General features: G+C 42.8%; 2 protein-coding genes across 4 annotated transcripts; one reads left to right on the forward strand and one right to left on the reverse strand.

Moving 5' to 3' along the window:
* Nucleotides 1-353: 353 nt before the first annotated feature.
* Nucleotides 354-5,825, reverse strand: creg1 (cellular repressor of E1A-stimulated genes 1). 2 transcript variants are annotated; one of them, XM_030067992.1, is made up of 5 exons: nucleotides 5,375-5,825; nucleotides 3,192-3,311; nucleotides 2,050-2,163; nucleotides 1,195-1,285; nucleotides 354-741 (listed from the first exon to the last, which is right to left on the reverse strand). In XM_030067992.1, the coding sequence occupies exons 1-5, from the start codon at nucleotides 5,645-5,647 to the stop codon at nucleotides 704-706; spliced, it is 636 nt and encodes a 211-aa protein (XP_029923852.1). In that variant the 5' UTR covers nucleotides 5,648-5,825; the 3' UTR covers nucleotides 354-703. The 2 variants fall into 2 exon arrangements, with proteins under 2 accessions (XP_029923852.1, XP_029923859.1); XM_030067999.1 differs by having other exon boundaries at nucleotides 354-738; nucleotides 5,375-5,822.
* On the forward strand, nucleotides 5,722-11,282 carry LOC115370992 (neoverrucotoxin subunit alpha-like). Of its 2 annotated transcripts, XM_030068114.1 has the most exons (6): nucleotides 5,722-5,779; nucleotides 7,624-7,670; nucleotides 8,876-9,198; nucleotides 9,824-9,953; nucleotides 10,057-10,157; nucleotides 10,674-11,282. In XM_030068114.1, exons 3-5 carry the CDS (start codon nucleotides 8,916-8,918, stop codon nucleotides 10,142-10,144), a joined length of 501 nt encoding a protein of 166 aa, XP_029923974.1. In that variant the 5' UTR covers nucleotides 5,722-5,779; nucleotides 7,624-7,670; nucleotides 8,876-8,915; the 3' UTR covers nucleotides 10,145-10,157; nucleotides 10,674-11,282. The 2 variants fall into 2 exon arrangements, with proteins under 2 accessions (XP_029923974.1, XP_029923967.1); XM_030068107.1 differs by lacking the exons at nucleotides 5,722-5,779; nucleotides 7,624-7,670; nucleotides 8,876-9,198; nucleotides 9,824-9,953 and having other exon boundaries at nucleotides 10,087-10,100.
* The last annotated feature ends 4,666 nt before the right edge of the window (nucleotides 11,283-15,948 follow it).

Genomic DNA, 15,948 nt, shown 5'->3' on the forward strand with positions numbered 1-15,948 from the left:
CCGAGGAAAACAGGCAGGCTGTGCTGAAGCTGCACTCATCATACATATTTTATTTTATTAATCATGTGATCTAACATCAGGAGTATTGATGAATCTGAAGAAAAAATTAGCTTTATCAATAATGCCACCAAATTATGAGATGAGTTTAAGATTAATTATAAAAATTATCACAATTATTATATTAACAGAAATTATTATCAATTTTGGAAAACCATTCAGATCGTTTGTCAGGATCAACTAATTGATCCCTGACGATCCTCAGGGCCGATATTCAGAATTTCAATAATCAAAAACTGAGGAGGGACATGTTTTGTTTTTCAGCTCGACTCCTCATCCTGCTGCTGCCACTTTTCATCACAAACAAAGATTTCTTGTCTTTTTTCCACAAAAAAATTCAGAGGATTTTTTTTTTTTTTTTTTTTTTTTTGCTTTTTTTTTGTACTAATATAACATGTTAATAAAAACATATGGATTCAAAGCAGGGTTAGTGTTGTGTAAATATTTCACTGCAACTATCAATTTCACTACAACTGAATATTATCACTAAGTTAGTGATAATCAATCCTGATAATCAATATCAGCCCTGATTGATCAATATCTGATAATCAGTGATCGGCTCCTGTTGATCAGTGCCGCTCTGCTGGCGTTTGGACATTTGGCTCTTCTGGCGGCGGGTTGTCGGTTTGAATCCCACTCCACCCCCTTAGGCCGTCATGTGGTCGCAGGTCGCAGCGCCCCCTGCTGGAGAGAAACAGCCCGGAGTTTGCTGTTGTTTATTTTAATTTCCTTTTATTTTACTATTTTTATTTCTGTCTTAATTATTAATCATTTTTCAAATTTTTTACATTTATGTTGGGAAATTTTAAGATCATTTTTTAAAACAGTGTTTGCGGTAATTTTCTCATTAATTTGTGAGTTTTTTCCTCATAACTTTACCTCTTTAATCTCAGAGAATCTCAGAGAATATCTGCCAGTTTATCTGTAAGGTTATTGATTTATGTCTCAGGAACAGAAAACTAAACTAAATTATGAGGGAATTCATCTTGATATTTACTGACTGACATTTCCTGCATCCAGAACAAACTGAGACAAAACTGAAACACCAATCAGCTAACAAGCTAACAGCTAACGAGCTAACAGCTAATGAGCTAACAAGCTAAGGAGCTAACGGCTAGCAGACGAGGGGGAACTGACCGCCGTGGTGCGACTTCCCATGAGGCGTGACGCTGAAATATTCCTCCGGAGTGACCGTCTTCACACCGCCAAAATAATCCAGCACCCACACCTGCAACACAAACAGCCGTGATGTCACTTCCTGTCAGCTGACCGCCTCGTCGGCCGGAGAACATCCAGAACCGACAGAGGAACGGCAGAAAAATTTAAACATGATGGAAAAAAAATATCCCTGAAAATGAGAGACAGGATGCCGTTTGATCAGGTTATTGATTACAGAACTGATCAATACTGCACTGGTTCTCGACTAAAGGAACCTCAACTGAGCCGGTTCTAATGAGACGCTTTGATCAGGTTCCACACAGAAAAATAATGGTTTTGAAATGGTTATTTTAAAAGAGTGCAGGGTTCCATGAGGAACCATCAACTACTGGAGAATCATTTTTTAGCACATGGTTCCTCATTAAAAAAAAAAAAAAAATTTTAAAAGGTTCTTCATTAAACCAATTATCTCCAAGAACTATTTTGGAAACTGAACTTTTATTTTATAATTCCAGGTAGAAACAATTTCTGGCTCTTTTTTAAACTTTTTAAATAGGCTTCTGAAGGATCTTTGGGGGTTCTTTGAAGAACCAAAGAACCGTGGTCTGAAAGGTTCTCTGTGGAACCAGAAATGGTTCTCCTACAGCACCACAGTGAAGAACCACTTTGGGTTCCAGTTACTGTGCTGCGCGGAGCTTCTGTGGTTTTAGAGTCTCGTGATGTTCAGAGCGTCTCAGAACGTTCTAGAGACTGAGGAGAATAAAATGAAGAACGATCAGATGTGACAATGATCAGATCACGTTATTGATGATCAGGTTCCTGGTTGGGTTCTACCTGCGTGATGTTGAACTTGGCGAAGAACCAGTTATGGTCGGACGGCCAGTCGATCATCTCAGGGTGTCGACTGAACAGAGACTTCTTAGCAAAGTCAGCCTCCGTCCCGTTCACCTGAGGAGGAGGAGGAGGAGGAGGAGGGGGAGGGGGAGGGCGAGGGGGAGTCATATTAAAAAAAAAATAAATCAATCAAAAACTAAACATTTTTTGAAAATAAGAGCCAAACTGAAACGAGCAGACTCGCTCTGGAGACTAAACTGAACTGAAAATTAAAAAAAAAAATTAAAACAAAATAAAAACAAAAACTTGAAAAATACAATGTGTTTGCTCGTTCTCTAAGGTCCCTTAACACCTCGCCTGTCCCTGAACGCCTCGCAGGTCTCTGAATTCCTCGCAGGTCCCTGAACGCCTTGCAGATCCCTGAACACCTCGCAGGTCCTTGAGTGCCTTGCAGGTCCCTGAATGCCTCGCAGGTTCCTGAACGCCTCACCTGTCCCTAGATGCCTCGCAGGTCCCTGAATGCCTCGCAGGTCCCTGAATGCCTCGCCGGTCCCTGAACGCCTTGCAGGTTCCTGAATGCCTCACCTGTCCCTAAATGCTGTGCAGGTCCCTAAATGCCTTGCAGGTCCCTGAACGCCTCGCAGGTCCCTGAACACCTCACAGGTTCCTGCCTGTCAGCACAAATCACTCCTGCTGATGTAAACCTTGACTTTTGCACCGGCAATAAAACCTCACCTGGTTACCATGGTTACAGCCAGCGCAGCAGGTGCTGACATCACACATCTGAACGCTGCAGCGGCTGGATTTATCTTTACTTAAAATAAAATCCATTTAATGCATTTAGTGCATTTTTGATAAATTTAATATCACGAGCATGAATATAAACGTCCAAAGCGACCTGATTAGTCCGCCGTGCTGCAGAGGTCAAAGGTCACCCGCTGTCTGTCAGACTTTGTGCTCCGCGAGGCGTTCACGTGGCGTTAACGAGTGGGAAATTATCCTCTGCAGTAAATCTGATAGCATGTGAACACAAGGCATGACGAGCCCAGGTGCATCATGGGCCTGGTCGGAGTGCACCAGCAGCACAAAGTGACAAAGGAAAGTGTGTGTGTGTGTGTGTGTGTGTGTGTGTGTGCACGCACCTCCTGCACAGATCCAGACAGGATGATGTGGGCGCACAGCGGGCTCTGGGGGTCGTAGCCCTGCTGCCGGCAGTAATCAGTCTGAGCCAGAGACATGGACAGAGACGCCACGGGACGCACCTGCAGGGACACACACACACACACACACACACACCAGTTAAAGGGACATTCCAACACTCTGAGGCCAAATCCCCTTTTACCCCTGTCCCCTCGACCTCCCCAGACACCAGATGTTGGACACCATCTCCACCTCTGGACGTCCAGCGGTTCAGTTCCTCTGGGGAGCATTTCAGAGCTGCTGGAAAGGTTATTTTTGAATATTGGTAAAAACAAACAAACAAAAAAAAAAGCACAAAAAAACCAACAAAACAGGAAATTATCAGAGCATAATAATAAAAAAAATGCACCAAAAAACAAATTATAAGGAAATAACTGAAAAATTGAATTTAAAAAATACACAAAAAAATAAAATAAAAGATACAAGGAAATTATTGGAAAATGTATTTTTAACAATGCACAAAAAAATATGATAATATGATGATAAAAATATACAAGAAAATTTCAGGAACATCAGTAAAAACATGAAAAGTGAAGAAGTGAAAAAAGATGATGTATTTCAGATCCTCGTGATCCTCTGTGTGAGTCAGACGCTTCAGAGCTGCTGGGAGGAGCCGGGCTAACCACTCCCATAGACTTCAAGTCTTTATGCTAAGCTAACAGGAAATGCTGCCCATAGGAACTGAACCAGTGGACGTCCAGAGGAGAAGATGGTGTCCAACATCTGCTCTCAGTCTGGGGGAGTCTGGGAAAGAAAGGTTATTTTGCCAAAAAAAAAAAAAAAAAATGTATTTCACAGGTGAAAAGATTTCATAAAGGAGCTGAGGTGTCAAACAGAAAAACTACAACACCCAGAATGCACTGGGCTTACAGTTTCCATACACCGGCTTGTTGGAGCAGGAAAATATGAGAGGTGGCAGTGACAAAAATTAACTTCTAAAACTGGAGATGAAAATGAACTGAGATAAATGAGCCAGTCAGCTGATTCATTTCGAGGCGATTTGATTAAAATCGATATCCCGATTATCACCGTATAGTCATTAAAATAATTTAAAACATGTTCAGTAACAATTCCTCCTGAGCAGGAGGAAAATCTCTGCCTTCATACCTCCATTCATATTTCGTTTTTTTATTTCTGTATGTTTTTATCAGAAGTTTTCATGCCTCAGTGGTTTCTGCTGCTCGGTCACGTGACCTCACCCGACATGTGACTTTTACTGCAAAACTGCTGAGTCACTCTCTAGAAAAACAAGCTGTGTCATGGTAGAGCAGCAGCTGTTGCATAAACAAACCAAAACAAGCCCGACTTCCGGTTTCGGAGTCAATCATCATGTTCACTTTTTGATAAAACTCTGAGAGAAATATTCACTTAAACTTCAGTTAAATGTTGCTGCTGAGTAATGAAACCTGCATGGCGTTTTCTCTACAGAGTGTGTGTGTGTGTGTGTGTGTGTGTGTGTGTGTGTGTCCTGTTGTAAAACCTCCTTAAAAAACTTCCTCTTCTGTCTCTTGAGGTATTTTCACCGCGTCTGCAGTCCTATAATATTCCTGTAATATTCCATCAGTCCTCATGTGAGCTCTGCTGCACAGCTCTTTAAAAAAGAGCTTTGCATAAATCAATAAAGTTAAAAAATAAACTTGTACTTAGGCTACTATAATTTTTCTATAAAATTCATATAATGCTCCTAAAACCTCTGCGGCACTTTCACAGGAATTTTAATTCCTGTAATATTTCTATAATATTTACTTAACGCCTCTGAGGTGCTTTAACAGCATTTAATCTCCTGTAATATTTGTATAAAATTAATTTGACGCCCCTAAAAGTTTCTGTGGCACTTAAGCAGTCCTTTATTTCCTATAATATTTCTGTTCTATATCTATGACACTAACTTAATGCTCCTCAAGCCTCTGCGGCGCTCTAACAGCAGTTTATCTCCGATAATGTTTCTATAATATTAACTTGACGCTCCTAAAAGCTTCCGTGGCACTGTGGCAGCATTTTATTCCCTGTAATATTTCAGTAATATTTCTGTAATATTCCCTGTAATATGCCTCCGGGTTCGGACAGTTTTGGCCCTCTCCGACCCCGTCACCCTCCGCACGCGCACGCGCTCGCGCTCACGCACCTGCAGGTCCTGCACGGAGATCTCCATGCGGGTCAGGTACAGGTAGGGCACCCCGGAGCCGGAGCCGGCCGGCCCGTCGCTGATGGAGAACACGTTGGAGAAGGGCTGTCCCACCACCGGCTCGTGCGTGGAGATGGTCGCCATGGAGGCCCAGTCGCACCTGTGGGCGACGAAGCGCGCGACCCGGGCCACCTGGTCGTGAGGCGGGATCCGCGCGCCGGAGGCCAGCAGGCCGAGCAGCAGTGCGCACACAGCCGGGACGAGAGCGCTCATGGTCGGGTCGGGGTTCTGCGGGCACCGGGGCGACCGCCGAGCCTCAAATACACACACACACTTCCGCTCTGCAGCTTCACAGTAAGAGTCTCTCGGAACAACCTCCCCCGCGGCGTCACGGCAGATAAAACGGTAAGGATAAAAAAATAAAAAATAAAAGTTATGAGCTTTTTTGAACTCCAAAATGGCCTCGTCCAGGTAAAATAAATACCACTACAACCAAAACTGCTACTACCAATAATAATAACACATTTCAAAACGTGTCAACATCACTTCCGTTGTGGAGTGTCAAAGTAAGAGTCTTGCGGACGACACCGCGTCACCGCGAAAAAAAAAAGACAAAAACAAAATCAAAATTACGAGCCTTTCTGAGCTCCAGATTTTCAGATATTAACTGGAGAAATGCCTGGGCTCTGTAAAATAATTACCACTATTACTGCTGCTACTACTACTACTAATAATAGGCCTAATAACATTAAATTTCAAAAAGTGTCAATAGTAACATCACTTCCGTTATGGAGTGTCAAAGTAAGAGTCTTACGGACCAACATCCGGTGCGGCGTCACGGTTAATACTACTACTACTACTACTACTACTACTACTACTACTACTACTACTAATAATAATAATAATAATAATAATAGTAATAATAATAATAAATTTTATTTATAATGCACTTTACATCAAATAAATGATCTCAAAGTGCAACAGATGCAATAAAAGAATAAAAGGTAAAAGCAATGTCACAATAAGAACAACCAAAATAAGTAGAAGCAGTGGAAATTACCAAAACCATACTAAAATAACACAATAGACCAAAAGGAAAAAGATATGCTTTTAACTTTTTTTTTTTTTTTTTTTTTTTTTCTTTAAAGAGTCCACAGTCTGCAGTGCCCTCAGATGGTCACAAGTGCCATGGAGGCACTTGTGGGTCAGGAGGGAGACTTTAAATTCAATCCTGTACTGAACAGGGAGCCAGTGGAGGGATTTGAGGACGGGAGTGATGTGGTCAAACTTTGGCACCCTCATCGGGATTGTGGCAGCACAGGTCTGGATGTGCTGCAGCAGCTGGACGTTTTGATGGGAAGCCTGATGAGGAGTGGGTTGCAGTAGCCTAGTCCAGCCTGGAGGAGACAGAGGCATGGACACGTTTTTCGGCGTCGGTGAGAGTAAGTGTGGGGCGGGGTTTTGCAATATTCCTGAGGTGGAAAAAGGTTAAGGATTTAAAAAAACAAACAAAAAAACCCCTGTACTTTCAAAACTATAAGACACCGCGTGCTGAAGCCTTTTGGAGCTCATTGGTTGGAAAGTTATCTGGACCATATCAATGAATCGATAAATCAATGAATAGCTAGTGACACCAATAACATGACTTCAGTTATTCAGTGTCAAAGTATGAGTCTGCAAACCCAGAACGTCTTAAAACATCATTAATTCTAGTTGAATCTGCCGCTGGAAACAAACCAAACCTCTAATCTAAATACAAATGTCATATGAATATTAATTAATAGTTTATTAATTGTGTCCTAAAACCCATGAAACTTTCACTAAATCCTTATTAATGGGGAAAGTAATGGATTTTTGAGGTAAAAATAAATATATTTGATTTCCCTTAATTTAAAAATTAAGATCCTTTTAAGGTACTTGTCAAGGAGGGGGGAATGACTCAGGGGAATTTTTAATGAATTTAATGAAGACATTAAAATACCTTAAAATACAAATGAAACAATTATTGTACCCTTAAAACCCCCCTGAAACAACACCTCAGTTACCTTAGTAGAAATGGGAAAATTGGATGGAATGGATTTTTAGGTGGTGGGAGGTTGTTTAGTGGTGAAGTTATGAGGAAGTGACAGCAGCCTCGGATCAGACAAAACACACACACACACACACACACACACACACACACACACACACACATACAGACAAAGAGGAGTGACGGAAGAGAATCAGTTCTTTTTCATTTTCTCTCTCAGGTGAAGCTGTGCAGTCGCTTTGGTCTGATGTGGAGGTGATCCATCAGGTAAATTAAACATCCTTATCAATATTTGATGATCAGAATGTGTGTTTTCTAACTGGAGGTTAATTAGAAGTGGGTAAATTAAAAATCACTATAAATCATCAGAAATCAATGATTATCAGTACTAGATGGTGAGAGTGTGGAGCGGGCCGGGATGACGAGGTGGTGGGACGGGATTTCAACATGTGATTTGGTTTGTTACAGATCTAAATATTCATTGTGACGTGATTTTTAACACTGATGTGTGATATTTGGGACAAATTGAACGTTGCTTCAAAATGTTTTAGTCCAGCCGGCGTCAGGTAGATTATAATCTCAACACGTCATGGATGAAGTAGTTACAATATAGTTACAGTAAGCCACAGAACTTGTCTGACCACTTGACCCTGTTGGTATAACAACCGAGCAATACATAATGACGTACACACACACACACACACACACACGCACGCACGCACACACACACACACACACACACACACACACGGGTGAGTAACTGGTGGTTACTGGGGCATTTCAAAATATTTTGTAGGCTGTACTAGTTGGTTGCTGGTTGTTGTTAGGATCTCTCAAGATGATTGCTAGGGTGTTTTTAGTTGGTTGCTAAGGTGTACTTGGTGGTTCTTGGCAGTTTTTAGTGTGTATTTGGTGGCTGTTAGTGTTACCATGCGTTTGTTAAGATGTATTAGCTTGTCATTAGACAGCTTCCTGGTGGTTGCTAGGGTTTACTGGATGGTTGCTAGGGTGTTTTAAGTAGTTGCTAGGGTTGCTAGGGTGTTCTAAGTGGTGGCTAGGGTTTGCTGGATGGTTGCTAGAGTGTTTTAAACAGTTACTAGGGTTTAATGGATGGTTGCTAGGGTGTTCTAAGTAGTTGCCAGGGTTGCTAGGATGTTCTAAGTAGTGGCAAGGGTTTAGTGGATGGTTGCTAGGGTGTTCTAAGCAGCTCTTGGCCAGAAATTTTGCTAAACACAGTGAATCGTGTTTTCTAGATAATTCTGCCATATTATTCTTCGCCATTTATCTTCCAGAGTGAGAAAGAAGGAAGCATTGCTGCCCTCTTAAGGCTGAAAAAGTCACTGTAGCACATCAGGAGAGAGATCCCTCACAGCAGAGAGCGTGAGCCTGGTGCTCTCAGTGGTGCTTACAGCCACTAATGCTGCTGCTAATGATCAGATGAAATCATGAGAATCTTTATTTCTTCCTTCCAGGAAACCACTTGGTCGCTGATTTCCTCTGAGGGGACCGGCGATGGCGACGCGTGTGCAGCTCTTCAGAATTTTGCAGGATTTGGATGATAGAGAGCTAAGAAACTTCAAGTGGTTACTGCAGCAGGATGAGCTAATGAATCCCTTCCCAGCCATCCAAAGATGCCAACTGGAGAGCGCAGACCGGCCAGAGACAGTGGATCAGATGGTCCAGACCTACGGCACAGCCACCGTGGAGGTCACCAGGAGGGTCCTGAGAGAGATGAACAAGAATGATCTCGTTCAGCGATTGTTAGACTCCAGCTCCAGAACTCAAGGTACAACAGGTGAGTCTTGGGAAGATTATAAAAAACACTTTACACCAACAGTTTATATCTCTACTGACTTGGAGAGTTTTCACACTCCTCTACCGAAGGTGCAGGTGTGTGTGCACAAGCCTAAAATCTGAGATTCAGACATACCCTGGGCCACAAATCCAGGAGTCTTGCCAGCTACCTTAGCATTAATTTAGCCACCAGGCTAGCATCATAACCAGTGAGCTCATTCAGTGGTATTAACTTAGATCTTCTTGCACCATCAATGATATAATCTATAAGGTTTTAAGTTAAATGTAGCCACAGTTTTATAAATACAGTTTGTTTATGTTCTGTCACCTTTCTGTAAATTAAAAATCTAACACACATTTTATATTTCCCTCAGGAATGCTCATAGCTTACAGATTGTTTCATGAATGGGAAATCAAATGGGAATTTCCCAGTTTGGGATCAATAAAGTAAATCTATCTATCTATCTAATTAATGGTTGAACCTTGATAGAGCTACAGATTATAGATTTTGTGACTGAAGTGAATGAAGTCTGTGTTCTAAAGTGTTATAAATATGGACATAGCCAAATGGGGGCGCGGTGGCTTCACTTTTTATTATATACTCAGAAATCCTGTTTTTATTGCAGATGGGCGGATAGACCCCACGACTGTGAACACCCCGAATGGGTTTCTGTTGAGACCGGAGGACGGAGCTGCTCTGGCCTCGGCTCTGAGACCCAACCCCAACCTCAGGGAGCTGGAGATGAGCCCCGATCTGTGAGTGATGTCATCTGCTAAATCATTCATAGAGAAGGTGGTTTACTGCTGTGTTTGCTTCATCCAAGATAACCTGCTGCGGTGGCTGTGTTTCTTCCCGCAGAGAGGACGTTGGTGGAGAGCAGTGGCTGCAACACCTGATGAAGTGTATGTCTGCGTTTAGTTTGAATCATAAACCAGAGATGCAGTGATCCACTTTTTCAGGTCTGATCTGATTCTGGGTGTTTAAGGTTAGGAACACGTTTGGGTTAGGAATAAAAAGGACGTGGTTAAGGTTAGGGAAAGGTTTAGTTAGTAACACCACTTGGTTAAGGTTAGAGTTATGATGGAGTCCTGCTGTCGCTGTAGATGATCTGCTCGGGAGCTTTCACTCGGTGCACAAGCAGATCCATCTCCTTCCTTCTTACCTGGAGAATCCTCCATTAGAACAGCAGCCCACCAAGGTGTGACACACCTGGCTGTTAAAGGGGACGGGAGACGGCCTCTGATTGGTTCACTGCATGTTACGCCCAAAACACAGCCAGGATTAATGAAGAGACTCAGGACAGCCTTTAGAGCCAGGAGCCTGGAGAGAGAGAACCTGCACCTGCAGCCCAGGAGGACAGAGCAGCAGAACAGAGCGCAGACACTGTAGATGTGAGAAGGCGTCAGACTGTTGTATGTGAAGGTCATGTGAAGGTCATGTTCAGGACGTGGGGTTCTGCTTTGTGTCTCCATCAGATTCCTGTCAACTCAGACTGGACCCAAACACAGCTCACAGGTTCCTCGTCCTGTCTGAGGGGAACCGCACGGTGACCTGGGAGGGGGAGTGGCAGCCATATCCTGGTCACCCAGAGAGGTTTGAGGACTGGTGGCAGATCCTGTGCAGAGACGGTCTGACTGGTCGCTGCTACTGGGAGGTCTGGAAGACTGGAAGGGTTGATATCGGAGTGGCTTACAGAGGAATCAGAAGGAGGGGGAAGACAGAGGACGGCAGGCTGGGCTGGAATAAAAACTCCTGGGTCCTGACCTGCTATGATGGGAGTTTCTCTGCCCAGCACAACAACATCAGAACCGACACGTGTGAGCCGCCCAACTGTAGCCGGGTGGCGGTGTACCTGGACTGGCCTGCTGGCTCTCTGTCCTTCTACAGTGTCTCCTCTGACACACTGATCCACCTCCACACCTTCACCTGCACCTTCACCCAGCCTCTGTACCCGGCCTTCGGGTTCGGGTTCAACGCCTCCGTGACTCTGCCGCCGGGTTGAGGAGTGACACACCCAGGACACTCAGAAAGTATTCAGGCCCCCTTCACTTTTTTCACTTCTGTTATGTTGCAGCCTGATGCTACAATCCTTTAAATCCATTTTTTCTCTCGTTAATCTGCATACATGCCCCTTTTCCACCAGAAAAAACCTGGTGCTGGTTCGGAGCTGGTGCTAGAGCCGGTGCTTAACTGGTGCCAACGAAGAACTGGTTTGCTTTTCCACCGGTCAAGAGCAAAGTGGAGCCAAGTCAGAGCCACGTCATGACGTCATCGGAAAACGTGATGACGGGTGCGCGAGACGCTCGCTCAGAATCACAATAACCATCATGAATGAATGAATGAATGATACTTTATTAATCCTTTGCAGGAAATTACATTGTCATGGCAGCTTCATCACTTCAACACACATAAAACTGCACACTCATACTATACAGTGGCTGCAGCGTCTCTGTCTCTGTCCGCCCGTCCTGTCCTGAAGCCGGTGAAACTGATCAGTGAGTCGGGGATGATGTTCGTGAGCCGCGTCTCAGTCAAGCATATAACGCTGCTTTCCCCATACAGTTTGTGTCCATATAATGCTGCTTTCCCCATACAGTTTGTGTCCATATAACGCTGCTTTCCCCATACAGTTTGTGTCCATATAACGCTGCTTTCCCCATACAGTTTGTGTCCATATAACGCTGCTTTCCCCATACAGTTTGTGGCCCCGGGTGGAGCAGGATCTGGATTTATTAGCGATGCAAATACTGCTTGTGTCTTTACAAGCCTACATTTCAATACAGAGGCGAAAAACACAATTATTGCCGGCTACCTGTCGGATTCGCGATCGGAACGAATGACAGCGATGTTTAGTTATAAAACGGGTGCTTCTCATCCTTAAATGTAATTTGCTGAGCCGCGTTCCATGCCGCTGTAAAATCAGTATAACCCACGGCTTCTCGGGGATTATTGTTTATGTTTATAGCGTTCGCAGTTCCTGTTTTGTTTTTGTAACCCCGCCCACCAATGACGCGGTGGGCCGCATCATCGGTTCTTTCTCTGGCTCCTGTTTAGCCCCTGCTCGGAGTCGGTGCTTGCCTAGCACCAGTTTGGAACCAGTTTGGCCCCAGCTCGGGCGGTGGAAAACCAAAAAAACTGGTGCTAAGTCAGGCACCGGCTCCGAACCAGCCCTGGTGGAAAAGGGGTATCAGTGCCCTATACAGGGCCGTCTCAAGGAATTTGGGGGCCCCAAGCAAAATGCATGCCCACCGCGGCCCGTCGCGCTGACTGGCAAATCCCCCCTATTTATTAGCATTGACTGCCAGGCAGGTAGCTTAGCTGACAAAACATTACCCATGTATTTTGTTGACAGCGTACCTGCTGCTACATTACACCAGTTGAACAAGACACATTAGACCTAATTTATACAATGTAAGTTATCACTTACCGCTATCTTGTTTTTTCTTTTCCTCCTCTTCCTTTCTCTTCTTTCTTTTCCGGCTTCCGGATTGGTAATTGTGCTTCATGATAGCTGCTTTTCTTTTTTTGTGGCTGCATAAATCACAAACTCGGCTGGTGGTAGCCAGTGGCAGGCTACTCTCAGCAACTAGTGAGGAGGGGCCCCCTTGAGGGGAAGTCCGACAGTGTCGTTGCACTTTCATGCTGCATTGAGCATCACAGAATTTAAAGGGGAACTCACACAGTTTGTCATTGCATTTAGTTCATAACCAGTCGCTGTCTGGGGGCCCCCGGCCAGCTCGGGGCCCCAGGCAATTGCTTGGTTTGCTTGCCTTGTTGCTATGGGCCTAGCCCTATAAAGTAAAAACAGAATTGTAGAATTTTTTGTAAATTCATTATAAAGAAAAACTGAAATATCAGATTGACATCAGTGTTCAGACCCTTTGCAGTGACATAACAAAAGTGACAAAAGTGAAGGGCGTCTGAATTTCCAAGATTAAAGTCATAAATTTCTGAGGAAAAAAACCCGACAAATTTCTGAGAAAAAAAATGGAAAATTCCAACATTATAAACTCAAAAATTCATTAGAACTTAGAATTAGAAACTCACAATTCAAGTTTTTCCTTCCAAATTCACAAGATTATAACGGCAAAAATTATAAGAAAAAATTACTTCTCTGAGATTACAGTGGTAAATTTATGAGAAATAATGTGACTGCTTACTGTCCTTACTTTTGCTGCTTAGCCACATTAATCGGAGCTGACGTTAAATTGGAGTGACACACCCCCAGCTGAAATAAAACATCTGCCGGTGACTTTATGAAAAGACAGATGTTTGTTGTGGCCGACACTGGAAAGCAGTAGCCTGTATTTAAATAGAACTGTTAATATAAGTTGGTTGTAGGTAAAGATCAGCTGTGCTGCTGAGTCGCTATGTGTTGCTGTGTGTGTATTTATTCAGTTTTGGGAAATCACGATGTCTAGAAAACATGATAAACCCAAGTTGGCTGCTGACAAGGACTAGTTACCGTCAGATCTCATGGATTTCCGCTGAAACGGAGACAATACCAACAAAAACTGTTATATTTTGAGAGCAAAATGCCCACAGTTTTGTTGGTAATAGTTGTATAATTGCTTCAGCGATGCTAACGAAACTTGGCGCAAGCACCTCGTTCCTGGCCACATCACTGTTGTGACAATAATAATGGTGAAGCACACCCTCTCGTGTCATAATGCTTAAATGAACACAGAAGCTGTTTGACTGAAACATCTGAAAACAATAAAGACAAAGATTGTTAGCCAAAAGTCAGAGTCGCTTCATTCCTTTATTTATTCCTTTATTTCTTTATTTCCATCTCTGCTTCACACACTTTTATTTTGACATTTCTTTCACTTTCGCATTCCAGTTTTTAATTTTTCCCATCCCTCGTTTCTCCATCGTCACCTTCACCTTCATCAGTTCATGTGAATCCTTCACTCCTCCTCCCGCCCGCCTGTCATCTTCCTCTCTCTCTCTGTCTCTGTCTCTCTCTCTCTCTCTCTCTCTCTCTCTCTCTTTCGTTAAATTCATCTTTAAAAAAGGGAAACAGCAGCGTCTCTCCGTCTGGCTCGGCTGTAAAATCGGACTCGTTCCTTCATTTCAGCAGAAACCAAAACAAAAGTCCCTCTGTGGGTTTGTGTCTGAGTTTAATCCACCATATAGTAATAATAATAATAATAATCCTGCATTAAGCCCTAAAATGTAAAAACAGGAAGTTGAGCGGCTTAGATTAGGAGCGTATCAGACGGTGGGTTGAGTTTTCAGGTAAAAACATTTCAAAGGTTTTTTGTTTTTCATAAAAAAAATCAAATCTGATTTGGATTTGGATTTGGATGAATTCCCTCCAGCAGGCGAGAGTCTGATTTCACGTCTGAGAACGAGACGCAGCGACTGGAACCCGAGACGTGGTACCACACAGGAGAACCCCTCCAGGATCCACAAAGAACCGCTGGAGAACCTTTTGTTGAACGGTTCTCTGAGGAACCAGAGAAGCTGTTTTATTTCTAAAAAAGAAAGATTTTTTTTTTTTAAGTGACAAAAGCAATTTTAAAAAAAGGAAGAAAAACCAAGAAGAGGAGGAGGAGGAGGAGGAGGAGGAAACCTGATCCTAAAATAAACATGAAGCGTGAAAAATATATAACAAAAAAGGTTTTACATTTTTTTTCCATTTTCTTTTTTACAGAACAGAAGCTCCCAGATGTTGTGACTGATGAGGGGAATTAATTTAGAAAAAAAAAAATAATAATAACAATAATAATGACATACGGCCAAAATACGGCCAAAAAAAAAATCATTTTTTTCCAGGATAAAAATATGGAAAAAAAATCACAAACGTGAGCGTTGTGTGTTTATTTGATTTTATAACGGTTCATTTTTTGTTTTTACTTTTAAAATATCTTTTAGACATGAATCTGCAATTTTCAATAAATAAGTTAATGAATAAGTCATAAGTAATCTATTTTAAAAAATGTAAAAAGAGAGAAAGAGTTAAATAAAACATCACAAAGTTAAAGTCCAGCAGAGCCGCAGTCTGCCTGTCTGCCTATCTGTCTGTCTGTCTGTCTGTCTGTCTGTCTGCCTGTCTGTCTGCCTGCCTGTCTGTCTGTCTGTCTGTCTGTCTGTCTGTCTGCCTGTCTGTCTGCCTATCTGTCTGTCTGTCTGTCTGTCTGTCTGTCTGCCTGTCTGTCTGCCTGCCTGTCTGTCTGTCTGTCTGTCTGTCTGTCTGTTTGTCTGAAATATGAATATTGATCAGAAGTCACACACAGCAGCTGATTTAAACACATTTTAACATTCATACGTTTAATTTTCTATTATTATTATTTATTTTTTTTTTTTACTGAGACCTGAAGCGTTGCAGTGCGTTCAGGTGCCGGTGGGACAGTCTGACCCCTGATTGCCCACGATGCTGTGTTTTTTTTAAAATATTTTAATGTGTGGTGGAATTTCCTGGCAACTTTCTGGCACTTTTTACTTTTTTCTTCTTTTTTTGGTTCTTTAAAGGGGATAAATTTTGGATCATTTCCTGTAATTTTTTTCTGCAGTTTTTTTCTTTTTTTCTAATCCTTTTTCCTCCATGTTTTTGAAAGACATGAGATGAGGTTCCTCGGGTTTGATAGGTGCAACTTGTGCTAACCGTCCCACAGTGCACCTGCACAGTGAGCAGCACTTCCTGGTAGGGTTCTAATTATCATCCCAACCCCGGCCAATCAGAAACAGCCAGGAAGCTGCCGGACCCAGTTTGGGGTTAAAGGTTAAATAAACAAAATCGAGCTT

Source organism: Myripristis murdjan, chromosome 2 (assembly GCF_902150065.1).
Source record: "Myripristis murdjan chromosome 2, fMyrMur1.1, whole genome shotgun sequence".
In the NCBI taxonomy this organism is placed as follows: Eukaryota; Metazoa; Chordata; class Actinopteri; order Holocentriformes; family Holocentridae; genus Myripristis; species Myripristis murdjan.

Excerpts from the sequence above, each read along its gene's own strand:
- creg1 (XM_030067992.1), bottom strand. The coding sequence starts at position 5,647 with ATGAGCGCTCTCGTCCCGGCTGTGTGCGCACTGCTGCTCGGCCTGCTG. Across the intron at positions 3,312-5,374 it reads TCTCCGTGCAGGACCTGCAG|GTGCGTCCCGTGGCGTCTCT; the intron begins GTGCGTGAGCGC and ends GTGTCCCTGCAG. Across the intron at positions 1,286-2,049 it reads CCAAGTTCAACATCACGCAG|GTGTGGGTGCTGGATTATTT; the intron begins GTAGAACCCAAC and ends TTTGTGTTGCAG.